This window comes from Cervus canadensis, chromosome 8, assembly GCF_019320065.1.
Source record: "Cervus canadensis isolate Bull #8, Minnesota chromosome 8, ASM1932006v1, whole genome shotgun sequence".
NCBI classification, from domain to species: Eukaryota; Metazoa; Chordata; class Mammalia; order Artiodactyla; family Cervidae; genus Cervus; species Cervus canadensis.
In genome coordinates, this window is record NC_057393.1 from 27,821,528 (window position 1) to 27,843,446 (window position 21,919).

At 40.6% G+C, this 21,919-nt stretch overlaps 1 protein-coding gene across 9 annotated transcripts in view; it reads right to left on the reverse strand.

The window, feature by feature from the left end:
- Nucleotides 1-19,329, reverse strand: part of GBF1 (golgi brefeldin A resistant guanine nucleotide exchange factor 1) — a 119,837-nt gene extending 100,508 nt beyond the window's left edge. For 4 of the 9 annotated variants that reach the window (XM_043475595.1, XM_043475592.1, XM_043475594.1 and 1 more), the window contains exons 1-4: nucleotides 19,073-19,328; nucleotides 9,429-9,496; nucleotides 7,841-7,949; nucleotides 6,345-6,411 (exon numbers count right to left, since the gene is read on the reverse strand). In XM_043475595.1, the coding sequence (XP_043331530.1) occupies nucleotides 6,345-6,411; nucleotides 7,841-7,949; nucleotides 9,429-9,442 (190 nt within the window). In that variant the 5' untranslated portion in view covers nucleotides 9,443-9,496; nucleotides 19,073-19,328. Of the gene's footprint in view, nucleotides 1-6,344; nucleotides 6,412-7,840; nucleotides 7,950-9,428; nucleotides 9,497-19,072 lie in introns of all 9 variants that reach the window. The other 5 variants (XM_043475599.1, XM_043475591.1, XM_043475593.1 and 2 more) reach the window with 4 other exon arrangements.
- Between the last annotated feature and the right edge of the window lie 2,590 nt (nucleotides 19,330-21,919).

The following is a 21,919-nucleotide window of genomic DNA, read 5'->3' on the forward strand; positions in this document are numbered from 1 at the left end:
AAATCTGGAGGTAAATGATCATAGCCAAAAACCACAAATCACGACTGACTGGAGCCCTATCTGTGAAGCTATATTGAATGAAGGGTACTAAGGCTTGCAAGCACTTGTCTAATCTGGGAACAAAAAGATCAAAAACCAGAGACCATGCTGGCTAGAAGGATTACTCTAAATGTCTACACTTGGGGAACTTCCCTGGCAGTCCAGTGGTAAAGATTTTGTGCTTCCACTGCAGTGGGCACGAGTCTGATCCCTGATTAGGGATCAGGGAAGTAAGATCCAACATGTGGCACAGAACAGCTATAAAACCAAAAGTAAACTGTCTACTCTCTACAGCTTGGACTGCAAGGAGATCAAACCAGTTGATCCTAAAGGAAATCAATCCTGAATATTCATTGGAAGGACTGATACTGAAGCTCCAATACTTTGGCCACCTGATGTGAAGAGGTGACTCATTAGAAAAAAACCCTGATGCTGGGAAAGATTGAAGGCAGGAGGAGAAGGGGATGACAGAGGATGAGATGGTTGGATGGCATCACTGACTCAACGGACATGAGTTTGAGCAAGCTCCAGGAGATGGTGAAGGACAAGGAAGCCTGGCATGCTGCAGTCCATGGGGTCACAAAGAGTAGGACATGACTGAGTGACTGAACAACAACTCTCTACAGACCTAAAACCAAGAGCAGTATCAAGTATTCTAATATTTCACTTTCCCTTTCATCCCCCAGTCCCATGCCACAAATCTTACCGCCCAATCTGTGAGATTGTAGATAACTCCAATACACAAGAGCCCCAACAAGATCTCTAAAAAGATAAAAGGAAATGTGCCTTTGGAATCTAAGCCCACCGTATGGCTTGAGCAGATGCAAGGAAGAGACACTGGTCCTTCTGCCCCTAAGGCCAGGAAGCCCCAGCCCTGCAGGCAGCACAGAGTTAACTACCCACCCGCTTTGAGAAGCACAAAGGTACATCACTGCAACATGCCTAACATTTACATTGCCTCTCTCTGCTCATTAAACAGGTTTTGGTTAAATAATGAACAAACTGTATTACAGACTCCGATGAGAATTCCAAAATTATAAATCAACTGGGAAAGCCCAAAGGGGCAGACAGACAGGGAGGGGGGAGAAGGATAATATTGACTAATATAAAGGGCGCAGCTTGACAGTGGATATTCCTGCCACACCTGATCAAACACACTCCGTTGGGGGAGGGGAAAGACAGAAAGAAAGGAGAGATGGGGCAAGACAGCCTGAAATTTGCATCCGGAAAAGATTAAAATGGATTCTTTGGGGATAGAGAAAATACATAATATATATTACTATAAATGCAAAACTGTACTAAAAGCTAACTCAAATGTCAAAGATTACAGCTTGAATAAATTTAAATATAAAAGCCATGTGCTTCTTGAGTTAATGAGAGAGACATAAAAGGACAAACTGGGCCAGGAGCTGAACAGAGCCTTACGCTGCCTTTGCTGGGCAATGGGTTCAATGCACAGCAGCAACTATAGTCAGAGGCATCCCTTCATGGCTCTGAGCCCTGAGAAAGAGCTGGTGAATCCCATTGCTTTTCTAGTCTACACTTGCTATTTTGAAAAATTAAGATAGATTTCATATGCCATAAAATTCATCCTTCTAAAGTATACACTTCTACAGTTTTTAGTATATTCACAAAGATGTACAACCATCACCACGATCTAATTCCAGAACATTTTCATCACCCCTAAAAGAAACCCTATTACCATTAGCAGTTACTTCCCATGCCCACTTCCAGCTCCTAGCAACCACACATCCGTTTTAACTCCTTCAGAATAACCTCTTAAAGGATTCTTAAGAGAACTGAAAGACTAAATAAGGGGCAGCAGTCAAGTCTCACTGGTGGTAAGCTATGGCTTTATCCAAAGTATCAATATGCCAACTTTGCTCTTAGGCACTTCCATACATTCCAAGTGCAACCCTCTCTTTAGATTTGGTATTAAAACATTCTATTACTCTAGATATTACAGAGCATTCAGTTATCATGCATTTTGGGCAAATACTGACTGCAAATGTGGTCCAGAGACACACCTGTGAGAATAACTGACATGGACTTAGCCAACCCTTACTAGAGACAGTAGACTTACTTCCTTTACAATGCTCAGACAATGTTCCTGAAGGAGTAGGGAGCACTTATGCCCTTAAAAGATCTTCTGACTGCTTACAAGAAAAGAGGAATGGAGAAGGAAATGGCAACCCACTCCAGTACTCTTGCCTGGAAAATTCCATGGACTGAGGAGCCTGGTAGGCTACAGTCCATAGGATCGCAGAGTCGGACTGAGTGAAAAAAAAAAAAAAAAGAAAAGAGGAAAAATTGCTTTGGTTGACTGATAATGTCCAATGAATCACCTATTTCCATTAACAATATTCTTAACCAACCCAGCCAGCAGATAGTCTAGAAAAGTGCAAATAAAGAGCCTTTGCAAAAAGAGACCAAGCCCAAGTCAGTTTCATGAGTTAAACTAAATGGAGTCTTGGAATTCCTATCATAGTTCTTCCAACCTAAGTGGTACACCATTCCCAGTCACATAGCAATGGCAGTCCCTTCAGTTTCTCTCTCCAAGTTCAAAACCCTTTCCCAGCCTCCAACCATTAACAGTCTTCCAAGAAAGCAATCCTCCTGACACTGCCAATCAGAAAAAATCTGTTTGTTTCAGTAAAAGAAACAAGAAATTGGTCATGGATTACAAAGTCCAGGACCACAGGAGCAGCTGACCCATAAACCTGCTCCTGGAAGCCAGCACTATGTGGGGGGTCAGAACCAACCAGAAGACCATGAAATGCTCTATTTTGGATCCACTCTGTCATTTATCAGGTAGGTAATACGCTAAAACCCAAGAACAGTGGGGCAACTTAGACAGGCAGTTTCAATACCTGCCACAGCTACTGGCCCCTGGAAAACATCATCACCTTCTTCCTCACTTTGAGGGAAAACTTGGACAACACCCAGCTATGTTCCTAGTACCACTGACAGAACTGGTTCCTCGGCACATTCTGGTTTTAATAGTTTCAAGTAGAAGATAATCTGGATTCCTAACCCAAAGATGTAAGAAAATTAGGCAGCAGACTCAAGTTTGGTAACTCTCAGATGAACTAGAAACCAAATCCTGGACTGTACTACTCACCACAGATACAATCTCTGAACTGAAGTCTTGGGATATGTCAGAATGGAGAAAACAAGTGTGGGATATAGATTGGATGGCAAGTAGGAAACGTGGCTTTATCAGGAGAGCAGCACCACCTCAGCTCCTCAGGGTCTGCAAAGTGCCCAAAAGGTCTACAAGGCAACTCCAGTCTGACCTCAGCCATTTTAGGGTATACCCAGCCACTTATGACAACAATTCTCAGCTGTATATAAAATGCTTGCCAAACATTTTCCAAATGTATTCTCTGAGAAAGATAACACTCCAAACTCTGACCCATGAAAAAGAACTGTAAATATCTACTGACTATTTTTCTTTGTAATTGGGATATGTAAGTTTTACATGAAAAGTTAAAAAAAAAAATCTGTCAGCAATATGGATGCAACTAGAGATTATCATACTAAGTGAAGTAAGTCAGAAAGACAAACACCATATGATATCACTTGTATGTAGAGTATAAAACATGACACAAATGAACCTACCTATGAAGCAGAAACACTCACAGAGAGAACAGACTTGTGGCTACAGGGGAGGGGAGGATGGACTGGAAGTTTGGGGTTAGTGCGTGCTGCGTGCATGCGAAGTAACTTCAGTCGTGTCCGACTCTTTGCAACTCTATGGACTATAGTCCACCAGGCTCCTCTGCCCATGGGATTCTCCAGGCAGGTAAGAATACTAGAGTGGGTTGCCACGCCCTCCACCAAGGGATCTTTCCCACCCAGGGATTGAATCCTCATCTCTTGCATCTCCTGCATTGGCAGGTGGGTTCTTTACCACTAGCGCCACCTGGGAAAATGCGAACTACTACGTATAGGATGGACGGACAACAAGGTCCTACTATATAGCACAGGAAACTATATTCAGTATCCCAGGATAAACCATAATGGAAAAGAATGCATATATGTATAACTAAATCACTTTGCTGTACAGCAGAAATTAACACAACACTGTAAATCAACTATACTTCAATTAAAAAAAAAATCTGCACAAGCCACCAACTTTCTAAAGCAGCCAAATCACTTTCAGTACAGGCCATAAAATGAGAACATGCCTAGTTGCAGCATTAGCCCTGCTAACTAGCTATCAGACACCTCTTCCCCTATATCTGATCATTGGCTAACATTGCGAACACTTTTCACATTGAGTCAAATTTGTTCCTTTAAAGAAACATGTAGAAAATCCTTAGATTCCCTAGGATTAGGGTTAGGAAAGTAAAAGGAATTTTTCTCCAGATATTCTCCTACATTTCTCATAAAAGGAGAACACTTACTTATTTATTTATTTAATCTGCAGAAGCCTAAAAGCTATTTCAATCATGGTGTTAGATATGTTACTAGCTAAAAACATTCCAGGGACATACAACTGCAAAAGCCCTTTATAGTCAACAGAGGAGCACAGCTCTGAGGCTTTCCCTTTATGTCTATATCTTCCCTCCAGGCTTGAAAAATATGAAGTGTTGAGCCTTTACCTCCTCCCTTGACATGTTTTTAAACATAATATAAAGCATTTCCTGTGTACATTCCCCTCTAACTGTATGAACAGAAGCAACACAGAACAGGGCACTAAATCTGGTGTTAGGGGCCTGAATTCTAGTTTTGAGTTCTGACTCCACTTCTTAGGATCAGTGTGATCTCAGCTAAATCACTTAAAATATCTCTGGGCTTCAACTTCATTCATAAAAGGGGGACAAATCTGCCATGCCTCCCTCACAGGTTGTGTTAAAAGTTTCAAGAAGGTATGGTAACTAGGCTTACCATGGTGAACATTTTGAAATGTACAGAAACATCAAATCACAATGTTGTATAGCAAGAACATAGTACTACAGGTCCATTCTATTTCAAAAGCAAACAAATGAACTCACAGAAAAAAAGATCAGATTTGTGGTTACCAGAGGCAGGGGATGGGGGAAGGAGGAACTGGATGAAAGCAGCCAAAAGACACAATCTTCTAGTTATAAGATAAATAAGTATTAGGGCTATAATGTACAACACAATGGGCTTCCCAGGTGACCCAGTGGTAAAGAATCCACCTGCCAATGCAGGAGATGCAGGAGACATGGGTCTAATCCCTGGGTCAGGAAGATCCCCTCGAGGAGGAAATGGCAACCAGTATTCTTCATTCCAATATTCTTGCTTGAAAAATCCCATGGACAGAGGAGCAAGGCAAGCCACAGTCTATGGGGTCACAGAGTCAGACGTAACTGAGAGACTGAGCATGCATGTACACATATACAACATGATAAATGTAATTAACACTGCTGTATGTTACACATGGAAGTTGTTAAGAGACTAAATCCTAAGACTTCTCATCAGGAAAAAAATTTTTTTTCTATTTCTTTAATTTTGTATCTGTGAGATGACAGATGTTCACTAAACTTACTGTGGTAATCATTTCATAATGTATGTAATTCAAAGTACTATGTACATCTTAAACTTATACAGTGCTATATGTCAATTATATCTCAATTAAACTAAAAGAAGAAAGAATGAAGTTCCTGATCTGAAATATAAATAAAAGTGAAAAAAATTCAATAAGGTAATAAATGTGAAAGTGGCTTTGAAAATTCTAAACATATAAATATTACATAAGATAATTATGATTAGGAAAACAAAGGCAGAGTGTGTGACACAAAAGATTCTGGGAACAAGTGAAGACTAAAAGAGCTGCATTACAGAAAGCTCAGGTCCTAAAAACCAGTAAGGACTTTCTGTAAGAGAAAGGTTACACTGCAAGTATTAAACACTTCACTTGTGCCATCAATTTCCTATCTGATGGTATATGTGAGTTAGAGAAAGAAAAATAGCCAAAACAAAACAGAACATTAGCCAAAAATAACACTTATAACTCAAGCAAAGAAGGAAGCTTATAATTGTATGAATGCTGATTCCCCATTAAAGTAGGACACTCTAAGAGCTCCAGGAAGGATCAGCAGTAAAATAAACCAGAGCAAACTACACCTGTGGGCCAAAACTGGCTTGCAGCCTGTTTTTTTAAAAGAAAATTTTATTTATTATTCATTTAAGTATTATCTGAGTCTGCATTTGGGTTACAATGACAAGAGTTGAGTAGTTGCAGTTGCTACAGCCTGCAAAGCTTAAAATATCATGTAGTCTTATACTATAAAGAAAAAGTTTGTCCATTCTTGCAATAAATCAAACATACTTACCTGTTACGTTGTTTAAAATCTCCTTTAGATGACTGAAACTATGCAGCAGAGGATCCCGTTCTTCATCCTATAACACACAGATTAAAAAAAAAAAAAAAGAATTATCAGACCAAGAGTAAAAAGGAAATAAAAGATAGATCAAGAGCTCTTTCTCTGAATCCAACCAGAAAATTCAGTCAGTTTTCCTTCTGAGGAAAAGAAAGTTAGCCATGGTTCATTTTTCCAGTTCCCTAATCTCTTATCTCATAGAAGTACTCTGGGCTTACCTAAAATAGTACATCCTGAAGTACTAATCTTAATCTACACCAAGACCATGGCATTCAAGTTACCATAGACTGCTAGGTCTTCTATATGTGCTATGGTCTGAATGATCATGATGCCTCAAAACTTCTGTGCTGGGACTTCCTGGTGGTCCAGTGGTTAAAACTCCATGCTTCCACTGCAAGGGGACACAGGTTTGATTCCTCATCAGAGAACTAAGATCCCACATGCCAAGAGTGTTTCCTTGCCCCTTCTACCATGTGAGGATACAATGAGAAGTTTGAGACCCAGAAGTACCTCACCCAAGCATGCTAATGCTCTGATTTTGAACTTTCAGCCTCTAGAAATTAATACATTGTTTAAAAAAAAAAAAAAATCTGTTCTTTATAGGCTACCCAGCCCATGGTATTGTGTTAGAGCATCCCAAACAGACTGAAACATACAGACTGAGACATGTATTACTCTGTCTCTTCTCTTATCATAGTCATACACATTCATTCCTGACTCCATTCATACTTATGAAACAGTTCATTTTTATTAATGAAAGTGAGAAATTTCTAAACAAACATATACATATTCACCAAGCTAGAAATGTCTAAACTTTAATTTTACAATTGTACTCAAAACTGTTTTATACAACTGTAACAAAAACATCACTGAACATACATATGCAACAAAGAAAGTCAGCTTTACAACAGTTAAGCTTACTCATCTGATTAGCAAGATATGGTCTCCTCTATATTTGAAAGCTTACTGAATTTCCAACGAGTACCACCATATTCCATGTGCCAATAACTATACTAACTGAAATGAATTTGATAGTTAATTATAGTTCTCAGGAATCAGAAAATAAGGAATCTATATCGCAATTTTTTTCCAATATTTGAATATTAGAATAAATTCTTAGAAGTAAAATTTCTGGTTCAAAAAGTAAACAAACAAAAAAGAAGATAAGAAATCTTTCTGACATGTTTAGGCATATTAAAGAGGTCCCAAGTACTAGCTTAAGCTGCTTATAAAAACAGCTAGAAGAAAAATGGTATCATCATCTGGGTTCCAGAGAAAAAAAGACAGTTTATAAATTTGACTCTTATTGAAATAAAACAAAAGGGTCCTTGATACCCTTCTGAAAAACTCTGAATTGCTCCTATTATCATTATTACCAGGAAACCCAGCACGTATCAGATCCCCTACAACAACTCAGTAACCAAGTGTTCTGCCCATCCCCCACTTACCAGCGGTGTATGGGTGCTCCATCGGGCATTCCGTTTGATGGCCCCAACCACAATGTTAATTTCCCCTTGAATGATGTAAATATTTTTATCCACCATCCTGGCAAACCTACTGAAACAGTTAAGAGAAAAGTTAGTTAATATTTGGTTATCCAAGAGCATCCCCATGCTTGAATCAGTACCTGATAAGGTTAGAACTATGATTTAGCTTTTCAGTACCAAGATTCCCCACCTATAATACTAAAATGTGATAATGTCCTTCTTATGTTATGAATGCAATTACCTGGCTCTTCCAGAGGTCTCTGAAAGTTCAAGATACAACTCAAAAAACATCACACCAGAAAATTTCTCAAAGGCACCTCAACAATCTCTAACAAACATTCAAATTCTTCAAAGTCAACTGTCCCCCAAATCTAACCTACAAAGCATGAAGACAAAAAGATACACTGGTGTGCCTAGCTTGTTAAAGAAATATTTCAGATATTCCTATTGTTCTTTTACTTTATCAACCCAATCAATAATGAAGGTTTAAGTTAAAAGAAAAGAATGAAGGCTGTTAGAAAAATAGCCTTCGTTTGGAACCACAGTTACAATATCAATTTTTAGACTGCATTTATTCTGCCAAGTCAGCTCCAGAAAATTGGACAGTGGCAGTGATATAAGCTTAGAAAAGTTCTGAAAAGTCAAGTTCACTTGCTTATAGCAGCAAATCTCTAATAAGTAAACTAAAAGGTAGACTCTTCTTGGCATAGAGAAAACCTTAATAGGAGCTTATAAAATCAACCTAATCACTTCCCATTATTTAGAGGGAAACCCTCCTAAAAATAGATAAAATTTTTAAAAGCAAAAGGGATAAAAAGAAGGGAAGGGGAGACAAACAGTTATACAGACATTTAGATCAGGCTCAAGGAAAATTAAAACACTAAGGCTACACATGTACCCCAATGTAGCACTATTCATTGCAACACTTTTTACAATAGCTAGGACACGGAAGCAACCAGTATGTCCCTCAATAGATGAATGGATAAAGAAGTAGTGGTACATATATACAATGGAATCTTACTCAGCAATAAAAAAAGGATGCATTTGAGTCAATTCTAATGAGGTGGATAAACCTAGAGTCTATTATACAGAGTGAAGTAAGTCAGAAAAACAAAGACAAATATTGTATATTAACAATATATATGGAATCTAGAAAGATGGTACTGATGATCCTACTCACAGTGCATTAAAGAAGATGCAGACATATGATCACTGTAGGAGAGGGAGAGGGTGGGATGACTTGAGAGAGTAGTATTGAAACATATACATTACCATGTGTAAAATAGATAGTGGGAATTTGCTGCATGACACAAGAAACCCAAAGCTGGTGCTCTGTGACAACCTAGAGGCATGGGATGGGGAGGGAGGTTTAAGAGGGAGGGGACATGGGGGACATGTGTATGCCTGTGGCTGATTCACGTTGATGTATGGCAGAAACCATCACAATACTGTAAAGTAATTATCCTCCAATTAAAAATAAAATAAAAAACAGTGAGGTTAACAGAGTAAGTGAAGCAATTTCAGAAATATTTACCTAATGAGCACCTACCATGCATAAGGCATCTTTCGGAGTGCTAAGGATATAGGGCAAAAGACATGGAAAGAGCTTCAGACATACTGTGAAATGAAAAAAAAACAAACAAACTGTAGTATATGGTTATATGTTACCAGTTACGTAAAAACTAACCAACCCTACATAAAATACTAGATTTTTGTTTTTTAAAATATGCAATATTTAACATAAAGTAAGATATAAAGCTGTTGGATTGCAAGGAGATCAAACCAGTCAATCCTAAAGGAAATCAACCCTGACTATTCACTGGAAGGACTGATGCTGAAGCTGAAGCTCCAACATTTTGGCCACCTAATGTGACGAGCTTACTCATTAGAAATGACCCTGAAAAGACTCCTTTTCAGGACTCTTAGAAAAGACTCCTGCTGGAAAAGACTGAAGGCTGGAGAAGGGAATGACAGAGGATGAGATGGTTGGATGGTATCACAAACTCAATGGATATGAGTTTGAGCAAGCTCTGGGAGATGGTGAAGGACTGGAAAGTCTGGCATGCTGCAGTCCATGGGGTCGCAAAGAGTCAGGCATGATTGAGCAACTGAACAACAGCAACAAAGATATAAAGGGGCTTCCCTGGTGGCTTAGTTGGTAAAGAATCTGCCTTCATTTCAGGAGACCTAGGTTAGATCCCTGGGATGGGAAGATCCTCCTGGAGAAGGGAATGGCAACCCACTCCAGTAATCTTGCCTGGAGAATTCCATGGACATAGGAGTCTGACGGGCCACAGTTAATGGGGTTGCAAACAGCCGGACATGACTGAGTGACTAGCACTTTCTTTCACTTTCAAGATATAAAGAGTGATATAACAAGCCAGTATCCAGATTAAGAACAGTACAACTGATGTCTCTGTGTGTCCTTCCTAATTACGTCCTTCTCTCTTTCATCCATAGTTCCCACTATTTTAAATCTGATGTTTATTAAAATTTTATGTTGCTTTGTACTTTACTTCATTGATATGCATCTTTAGACAGTATCATTCTGCCTATTTTTATATTTCGTATAATATCAGATTGTATGTATTCTTCTGCAATTTGTCTTTTTCCCTTTAAATACTCTATTTGTGAGTCATCTAATGTTGTTAAGTATACTTACAGGTATATAGAGAGATATGTAAACAATGAATAAAAGGTTTGAGTAGATGCACCGAAACTCAATAACCACAGTTATCTCTAGAGAAGGTATTATGAAATTAGGTTGTGATCAGAGGATACTTATAGCCTTATCTATGTTCTAATTTTTTACAAGAACATATTACTATACTATCAGTATAATTTAAAATTAATAATTATGAAAGAAATGAGATATAATTTCTGCCCTTGAGGCATTTATAGAGTTCAGCAGGATCTAAAAGAAAACTGAGCCAGAGACACGGGGTGGGGGAAAGCACGCTGCAAGTAGCTCTGTTCGCATACTTTGCATGAAGAAAGTGAGAAGCATGAAAACTACCATGACAAAGGAAAAGAGTACATATTTGGTTCAGGCCCATAAAGCCTCTCTCAATCCACAGGGGATTCCAACAAAAGATAGTATCTATTGTTTAAAGTTTGGTTTTTTTTGGCCTCACCATGTAGCATGTGGGATCTTCCCCAACCAGGGATAGAAATGATGCCCCCTGCATTGGGAGCACAGAATTTTAACCACTGGACCATCAGGGAAGTCCCAGCATTTATTTTAATAACAATTTAAAGAAACAACTAGGTTAGTCTCAGAAGACTAAATGCTCTAGGCACAAAATAATATTATCTTCAATGGATGGAGAAGATTCAATGATGAGAACACATAATGATGAAGAGGAAGAGAATCAAGAAGTAGAAGAAAAATAAATTTAAAAATAATTTAAAGTATCAGAAAAGATAAAATCTCTAGTATCTCTTCTTCCTTAAATTATTTAGGCAAGATGAATATGTTCTAGATCTCTGGAAAGATTTTTAAGACACCCTTAGCATACTGGTGAGTATCCCCACCTGTCATTTGGGAGACCAGGGTTTGATTGCCCAGCGGGGAGGAGTGTTAAACACTGGATTTCCCAGGCGGCACTAGAAGTAAAGAACCCCTCTGCCAAAGCAGGAGACATAAGAGACACAGGTTCAATTCCTGGATCAGGAAAATCCCCTGGAAGAGGGCATGGCAACCCACTCTAGTAATCTTGCCTGGAGAATCTCATGAACAGAGGAGCCTGGCGGGCTACAGTTCAAAGGATCGCAGAGAATCAAACATGACTGAGGCGACTTGAAACAGCACACAACAGAGGTTGCCACTGAGAACGGAACTCCCAGTTCCTTCCTTTCACAGTGGAAAGAGGAAGACTTACTTTTCTTTGTATATTCTTTTATACTTTTTGAATTTTGTGTCACATACATATATTACCTATTTTTAAATTTTAATTAATGGATTTTTAAAAATGAGAAGGCTCTTTAGAAAAATACTTGTATTATTTTGTGTGTAAATGATTAAGAATAGCAATCAAAGTTAATTAACTAATAAACATTCACCTCAGTCAACCAGATATTACTTGGCACATGCTAAGCAAAATGCCAGACAGAGTCATACCGAATTATCCCTATCCACCCACAATGAATTTATAATCTAATAGATTAAACACATATATCTATACACAACCCATACATATCCCAATACATGAGTGGTACACAGTGTCACAGCAGTGAAGTAGAGAAAATATTCCTTCAGAGAACACTGGAAAAGCAAACGAAAAACAGGATTCAAACAGCTAAAAATACAAGAGAATGGCAAGAGTAAAAGCTTACTGGTGGGAAAATTCAGTATGTATTTAGAGGATCAGGATTATTCCAGACTTGCTGGAACATTATTCCTAGGAGAATAATAGCAGGTAAAGCTACAAAAGCAAGTGGGGGGCCTGGAGGGCTTTCAATATATGTAGCATATATGCTGACTACAATCGTTGTAAAAAATATTTGGGGGGGCCTGGAGAGGACCACTATAAAGTAAGAATATTTAATTTCTCTTTTTTTTGGTTGTGCTCCAAGGCATGTGGGATCTTAGCTCCCCAATCCAGGATTGAACACAGGTCCCCTGCCCGTGATTCCCCTGTAGGGGAAGCTCAGGGTCTTAACCACTGGACTGCCAGGGAAGTACTTTTAATTTCTCTTTTGAAGAACTAAGAGGACTTCCCTGATGGTTCAGTGGTAAGAATCAGTTGCCAATGTAGGAGACATGGGTTGGATCCCTGATCCAGGAAGATCCAACGTGCCACAGAACAACTAAGCCCCTGGGCCACAACTATTGAGCCTGTGCTCCAGAGCCCAGGAACTGCACCTACTGAAGCCCAGCCACCCTAGAACCCATGCTCGGCAACAAGAGAAGCCACAGTAAAGAGAAGCCCTTGTACCACAACTAGAGAAAAGCCCGTGAAGCTACGAAGACCCCGTATGACCAAAAGTAAATAAAAAAATTTTTTACATAAAGAACTAAGAGCAAGAGAGAAAACACCCATACTGAGAACAATACAGCAACAAGAAACAACAACTATACTACAAATTGCAAACAAAAGTGTCAAGACTTAAAAAAAAAAAAAAAAAAAGTGTCAAGACTTAACTGAGATCTTCATAGGATCTACATGCTATTTGGAAGGCTTTCTAGAATAAATAAATTTTTAATTGGGATACCACCTGAAGTAATCAACCTACACTAGATCAAAATTCACTAGGCATCAAAAGCTAACAAATTTCTAAGATAGCAAAGGTCTAACAAAAAAATCATTGCCATAAGTTACTTAGTAAAAAAAAAAAAAAGAAGAAACATCTAGGGAATAAAGAGGAATTACTTTCAAGGACTATGTAGAGTTGCCTAATCTCCCTCCAAGCCTTGAAGAACATCTCCTCACCCAAGAATCTCCCAAAGAAAATTTGTCCTCTATCTGAAACCACTATCTGTTTGAACCCGGGTCTAATAGGATTCCTCTAGTATTTTGCAGCATCCCAGTTACTCACCCCAAGAGGATCCAAAGAGAAGGAGTCACTATATGAACTAGCAACTCCCTCTAGACTACACCCCAGGGAAGCACAAAAAATTTACAGCAGGGGCTAAGGGGAGGAAGATGTGACTAAAAGGGAAGGGCATAGCTTTGATAATGCTGTTTTTTAAGCTTGGCTGGGGACACTGATGCCCCACGTATGCTGTATATACTCTTTGTATAAGAGACCATCAAGGGACTTCCCTGGTGGTCCAGTGGTTAAGACTCTGCCCTCCCAATGCTGGGTGAGTGGGTTTGATCCCCGATTGGGGAACTAGGATCCATGCCTTGCAGTGTGGCCAAAAATATTTTTTAAATAGAACATCAAAAGTTCTTTCTTGTTCAAGTCATGATCTTTGCTGTCTGCCTTTGTGCATGCTGTTCCTTTTCTGTTTTGAACATTTTTTCCCACTCTTATCCACCTGGTAAATCCTTACTCACTACATCCAAAAGTTAATGAGAGAGTTAGAATACCACAGTGGTATTCTTGACTATTATTAACTATATGATCTTTTTTTTTTTTTACTTTTATTTGCATTTATTTTCTGCAGCATTTATTCCCAGGCCATAAGTTTTTGTTTCTTCAGTTTCTTCTGGGATATCTTTTTCTTCTGTGCAACCTCCTCCTCTGGTTTAGGAACAATCTGTTCTTTTTCAGTAAAGATCATCTCAATGTGGCAGGGAGAGCTCATGTAGGAGTTGATCCGACCGTGAGCTCTCTAAGTCCTGCACTGCATCTTGGGGGCTTTGTTCACTTGGATGTGCTCAATGACCAGAGAATCTACATCTAAGCCCTTAAGTTCAGCATTACTCTCTGCATTTTTGAGCTTGTGCAGTAAAAATTCAGCACTCTTTTTGGGCCACCAACCCTGCGTCCAGCCCCACTGTTTGGCCTGTGCACACCTACCAACTCCACCATTGTAACGACGGAATGGCACACATTGCTTCTTTAGAGTGACATACTTGGTGGCTTTTCGGATATGCATACCCTTTATGGCCTGGGCAGTTTCACAAGTGTTCTTAAAGTGAACACGAAGATTTGAACCTCTTGATTTGCATGATTTTGTGGGGTTTTCTGGGTTGAGTGAATAGCACACCATTTTTATGGGTCAGCTCAGGCCGCTTACTGGAAAAGGAAGTAACTATACGATCTTAAACAAGTTTCTTAGGCTCTCTGAGCCCCAGTTTACAGTTCTCGTTGCAAAACTGAGCTAGTACCTCCTCATCCACTTGTTCTTAAGGCCAAGCATGCTATTAGGAATATTAAAACCCCCCAAAGGCTGGCTGTTTTTATGATAATACCTAAGGTATAAGTCTTCCCTAGCTAACCCACTTTCCAAGAGTGTGTTTTTTTTTTCTGTCACCCCATAGCACTGCACCTACCTCTATTTAAGTATATCTTATGCTAATTTATAATTATTTATTTAGTCTGTCTCTCCCATGAGTCTATGAGCATTTCAGGAAGAGACCATAATTTATCATCTTTTACATAGCAAGAAAAATGATAAATACATAGTAAGAAAAGTGATAAATACTGAATGAATAAATGAAAGAATATCAAGACTGACTCTTCAATATCGATGCACATCCACCTCTTGTGAGAACAACTGCTTCACAGAAGACAAGGACTCTAAGCTAGGCAGGCAAAACTTTCTGTAACCCATGTTTGTTCCTCCACTATTAAAAGAAGTTACAAACCTTCCATATTAGCCATTCTACGGACAAAAAGAACCCACATTTATCCACCAGTCAAAGCACAATGCTTCTGTTTTACATCTATCTTCCTGAAGTCTCCTCCTATGCTATGTGCATGTTCACATTTCTTCTATGAAATATTGTAAATAACTACAATTCTTTATGCAATTGTCAATTCTTCATATTCATGTATATGTGTCTTATTTTCTTTGGTACTAAATAGATTAGTTGGGGCTTCCTTGGTAGCTCAGACAGTAAAGAATCTGCCTGCAATATAGGAGACCAGGGTTCGATCCCTTGGTTCAGAAGATCCCCTGGGGAAGGGCATGGCAACCCACTCCAGCATTCTTGCCTGCAGAATTCCATGGACAGAGGAGCCTGGCGGGTTTATAGTCTATGGGATCCCAAAGAGTCGGACACAACTAAGCAACTGAACACACACACACACACACACAGAGATTGTTAGTAGACCATTATTTTTCTTCCTCATTGCTTAAAAGTTGTTCTTATCCAACTAGAAATTAGATTATTCAAAGGCAAAAACTCAGGGTTTTTTCTTTTTCATGGTGCTCTGATGTCTAATACAGAGCTATGTAAACCAAGAAAACTCTGATGGGCATACTGAGAGGGTAGAAGGTACCAGGGAGCTGAACAACCATCAACTGACCCTTCCAAGGTTTATCTTCACTCATCTCTCTAACATCCCAGAGGACCACCAAAGATGCAGAGCTTTTAAGGTTTCTATAGCAAGCCAAAGAACATGCCATAATTCTGTGCTTTGTTGAAAGTGAACAAAAATTACTGAACTAATAAACAACTTACTGGACTCAAGAAATTTACTTAAAGTGTGGAGGTAAGAGAAAATCAAACCAAGAAATAAGCTGATTCCCTGACAGGATACAACTAGAAAATCCTCCCAACCCAATAAGCAGGTGTATCTCAGCTCTGCCATTCCAGCTCCTCCCTCTATGGAGAGTCTGAGGTTATCCCAATAACTATATGCAGTATGTTACTGAGATAAGCCCAAAGCTGTCCAAAGATGTCCTTTCTGTCACCTTGGAGATGAAAAATGAAACAAGGCTTCTTTCTCTCACTCATCTTTTAACCACTCAGAGCATCCAACATGACAACTAAGCGTAAAAGTTAGCAGAGTAGGACAAATATTAAAAAGTGAGTCTGTATGATTATACATAGAGAACTGCAGTGATTAAGTTTCATAAGGTCTGCTCATCTGGAATATCAGGAGTCATCCTCCACTGTCATGGCACAGAATCCAGTCTGCAGACTTATTTTCCACCTGTAAAAGGCTTTTAAATAATTTAACTAGTTGCCAACAGTTTAAAACACAATGATCTGAATTCCCAGTTTCTCCTGAAAAATAGGAAGAATGGTTATACTGTGCCCACATTTCAGTACACTACAGTCACTACTATATCCTAATACATTCCCTCCTGGCTCACTTCACTCACTTACAATACCTGCCTGATACTCAGGCATTTGAGCTTGCAATCCCTAATTTATTTATATGATGGCAATAAATCATTATTTCGTGATCACATCCACTACAAGTGGGCTCCAAATCACCACAAAGTTCCAGTACATTTTCATTTAAATAAGTAACTGCCATTGAACATAATGAAATACAGAAAAAGAGGAAGAATAAAAGCTAAAGAGCTGCCAATTACATTTACACAGGTCTTCTAGCCAGAGGTAAAATTAACCTCCCTTACTCCCTTCAACTCAATTCCACAATTACCCCACAACAGAATCATTCTAATTAGTCACCTTGAATCACAAGGACAGACTGATCAATCAATAGAAGTGCTGTACAAAGACAAGGCTGATCCTTCCAGTGAGCACTGTATAAAGACAATGGGTCTCCTCAAAAACAGGAGCTGTGTCTTTTTCCTCTCTAACTGCTAGCCAGTTTAAGTACCCGATCAGTGAAGTTATTATCTAAAAGTGGCAGTCATCCTGCCTTCTGGAACACGGAGAAGGAAGTAGTAGTGTAACTACTGAGAACTTGAGTTCAACTGGGATTAGTGCCCAGCTACTCATGAGGAGATATGTCTACAACCTGAGTTCTCACTGTGCCAATGAGCATCACTGTCAAGATTAGAACGTACTGTCTACAGGCACTTATAAAAAGAAGCTCAAATACAAATCTTGAAGGAAGAACAAATTTTCTGATTTGGGATGGGGGCTGGAAGTAAAGAACTATTCCTATCCAGAAAATGACTTTTCAAATAAGAAAAGGTAAAATCTTTGATGCCTGACTTACCTCCAAGCCCAACTGAAAAGATGCTGAACTGGTCATACTATCTATCCAAAGACTAGACTGCCTATTATGCAAAGCATTATCAACTCAACAGGGATCAACAGGGCCTATCAACCCAGATGAGAAAGGCAGACCCTGGATACTTCAGGTTAGATAAGTTCAAGTTAAAATGCAAATAGCTTCCTGTAGTTTCCATCCCATTTATTTTAAATCAACAAATACATACACACACAATTTCAGGAGGGCAGAGTTTAGTCACTCTAGAACCTAGATTGTTTTCCCTTCTAACACAATGAGGTTTAGATTCTCCTTGTTACTACCTCACCATGCAAAAGGCCTGACTGCCAGGGTTAGAACCAGGCCACAGGGTCACACACTAAATCTAATCCTAGGTACAGATAACACTCACTGAGTGTACATTACATGCTAAAAGGCACTTAGGTTGACATGCACAGTATAGGCCAGGGCACATATATTGCTACTGCTTTTTAGAAGCACATAAACTGAGCACAGCAAAGCAATCTCCAATCAGACCTTTCCATTTGTATCCTCCACAAGGTCCAGAGGCGTGCCTTGTGTACCTGATTTAAAAGCATACCAAGTTCTATGTCTTGCATTTAAAGACACTATACCTATTTCTCATTTTTAAAGGCATTCTTTACCACTGAAGGACTCTTATAGCTTTACAATACAGCAGTTTGTCAAAGTCATCACAGCACCACAAACTACACTCTTTGGGGTTATGTTCCATCATTCATTCTGCTGTCCTGACCCTACCACTTTAAACTGACTGAATATCTCTCATGACTCTTCCTACCACTAAAAATAATAAGCCAATAGTACCAACTTCACAAGTTTTCAAATCCCTCTCTGCTCTCCTCCAAATATGTTGTAATAGAATGGCTTCCTTGAGATTGAACTTCATCTCCTCAGGCCAAGTGAAGAGAAGACCTGGGGAAGAGACGGCAACCAAAAATATACACCTGAAGAAAATATTTGTAAAACATTGTGGAAAAGACGAAAGAGGCTCAGAAGATTAAGTCCAGTGTTTACACACAGACCCAGACTGGCAGGTGAGCAACCCCACAAAAGGAAAGCCTTCTCTTAACTCAGGTCCTCGGGAGGCTGGCCTCAGTCCTTCCACAAGCTTTCTCACTACCTGGTCTAGTAGTAGTGATGATTAGTTCATCATCATTAATGAAGCAGCTCAGCTGTGTTAAAAAGGCAGTCACACAGAAGTGGGCGCTGCAGAAAATCCAGAGAGGCTCTCATCCAAGGTCTAAAAATCAACCCTGAAAAGTAGATACGATACTCTTCAGGTTTGCTTTCAGCTTCTGAAAACTGGGCTCTTTAGGATGCAGAAAGCTCTAAGAGAGAGGAACTAGGCTAAGCCTGGGAACACAGGGAGAAGGATTCGGGTACTTGCAAGAGATCAAAAGGCAGAGTTGAAGTCGTCCCTCCGGGGGCAGGGGCCTGACCTTTGCCCCCTGCACCTCTCCCAGTGCCCTCCTACAGCAATCTCTCCTTATCTCTTTCTTGCCCCTGAGTCCCTAACCCAACCAGGATCATTCGGTTTGAGGGCCCTCCTCTCCTTATTCCCTCTCGTCATGTCAGGGCGGCCTTCACGACACTGGAACTCTAATAAGAGACTTCGCTGACCTGTCAGCGGATCCAAAATGGCGGGGCCTAGTCCCAGGACCGGCGGCCGCTGCTCATGTCCAGCCCGGGCCTCGAAGGCGTCTCCGAGCGGCTCTCCCGGCTCTGGCGGCAGATAGGAGCAGGAAAGGAGCCCTTTCTAGAAGTTGAGGCCGAAAATCAAAGCCCACACAGTTAGCCAGGAAGAGTCGGCCAGAACGGGCAGTGGAGCCGGCTACCTTCCCTGTCAGCTCACTGACGTGGTAACTAGCCTCAGTCTAGCCCGCTGCCTGGTAACTGCACGAGCCCTGCCGCTCATAGCCAATCATAGCTTCGCATCGTGAAAAATGGCATTTCAGTTACCCAATCGAAGGAAGGAAACTGGCGTCGGGAGACGGGTAGTGCCTAAAGAGACGAGATTACAAGGCAAAGAAAAAGACAGGCAGGGGACAACCAACGGATACGAGGACTCTCTGAATGACAGTTCCTAGAACCAATAAAAAGGCAGAAATTGTGCTGGCAGTTGGAGAGGTGGAGTTAGGTAGAGTTAGGTTGCAGTGCACAGCTTGGTAGTGGCTGCTGGGCATTATGGGGAAGAAAGCTATGATTTGTTGGAAAGGGGGCGGAGTCCGTTTTGAGAGCCTTGAGTTGCCGACGCGATTCTCCCTACACCGAAACCGGCCGCTTCTCCCTATTAAAGTCACCTGGGCCAAAATAAAATAAAATAAAGTCACCCGGGCCAATACCGTAAACTTGAGGAATCGTTTCCTTTCAAGGCAGCTCAAGGGAGCAATCTATTCCAACCTCCCGTCCCCCACCGTTCCTTCTGTTTGCTTGACTTCTCATAAATGAATCTGTCCCATCTCAACTTTGTTTCTGTGTCTTGTGCCTCATGCCTATCATCCTGAAATAGACAATGGGAAGTGACAGAAGGCTTGGATATCTAATTCAAGTCCTTTCATTTTATGGATCAGGAAACTTGAGTCCCAGAACGGAAAGATGGCCCCCATGTTTGTATACCTAGTTAATGACAGAGCAGAGACAAACCTAAGTGTCCTCACCTCTAATCCAGTTCTTTTTTTCACTGCCCCTCGATACCTCTTATACTTTAGTTTATCAGACTGTGACCCAGATCTGACCCTCATCCTAAGCCTTGATTTCTTTCGCTCAGTCTCTAGGTCGTATCGACTCTTTGCGACCCCATGGACTGCAGCCTGCCAGGCTCCCTTGTCCATGGGATTTCACAGGCAAGAATACTGGGTTCCCATTTCCTTCCCCAGGAGATCTTCCCAACCCAGGGATCAAGCCTGCCTCTCCTGCATCCCCTGCATTGGCAGGCGGATTCTTTCCATTGCACCACCTAGGAAGCCCTTGGATACTCTTTACCTATCTGGAAAAAAAGCTAATCACACGGGTTAGTCCATATCACCAGTGACAGGAAACTGAAGGCTTTCCTGAAGCCTTAGAAATAATAAAACATCTGAGAGCAAGATGCCCACTGTAGTCTTCACTCTCCTGCCCCTCGTTGCCTCTCCCCTGGCAAGAGATGATAGAAGTTGCTAGGATATTTAGAGTGACCTAGTGTTCTTGCCTAGAGAATCCCAGGGACGGCGGAGCCTGGTGGGCTGCCGTCTATGGGGTCGCACAGAGTCGGACACGACTGAAGTGACTTAGCAGCAGCAGCAGCAGCAGTAGTTAGTGTGTGTAGAAAGGGGACAGAAGGATGAGTTTTCTCCTTGCAGATTAAATGTTGGAGTTCCTAGGCTGTCTGCTGGAATAAAGCCTAGGTGTCCCTACAGACCTGAAGAGACTGCTAGAAAACAATGAAAAAAGATCCAGCTCTCTCCCCCATTTCCTCTCATTTATGGATGACTCAAGTCTAAGGAAGCTACATTCCTAACCCCATAGGAATGTGGTCTCAAAACCAGACATCCAAAGCCTTGTGCTAGAATCCTCTAATTTGAAGAAACCCATCAGACCCGAAGAACTCCTCAGTAGGTCTGTGTACCTACATATGGGGCTCCTGATCTCTGGGTCCAGCTGAAGATCTTGCCTCTTTCACCCAAACAGAGTCAGAGGCTGAGGATACAACCACTATAGCATCTCTTCCAGCTTACCTCTGAGCCATTTTCCACCTTAATTTGAAAAGTTGGATTTGGTCTTCTGACCCTATCTCAGATTGAGAGGTCCTAGATAACCAACTGAAAAATCCTCTAAGTAGGCCAAAACTCCCTACTATCCTATCCCCACTCCTATATACCTCCAGAAATTAATCAACCTAAAAGCATGAATGGAATTGTGTGTTAGAGATGAGGAGAAGAGAAATGACAATGCCCCAGCCCCTTCTAACCTCCATCATTTTACCAAGCAAAACACCTCCCTCTTAGATTTTAGTATTGAGTGTCTACATAATGCCTAGGAATAGAAAAATGAGGAAGATACGGTCCTTTCCCCCCTAAATCTTAGCATCATAGGGAACAATACATAAACTGATCTCTTCAATATGATGGGTAGGGTAAAAGATCTACACAAAGGAGGGTTGTGGGAGCAAGAGGCTAGACTTCTGGCTAACCTCGGAATTCAGGAAAGGTTTCCCAGAGAGAATGAGGCCTCAGTGGAGCTTAGCGGGGTGAGTAGGAGTTGGCAAAATGAAGAATGGTTAGAAATATCTTACTGTTGAAGATATACAGGAAACCCCAAGGAGATTGAAGATTAAGACAGAATCAGGTCCTGAAACTCTTCTATGCCATGCAAGGGAGCTTAGCCTTTATCCTGACAGCAAACAGGAGCCATTGAAGGGTTTTAGGCAAAGGCATGACCATCAGATTCACCTTAGGAGTATGTTATGTAATAGGGCCCTCAGGGACACCC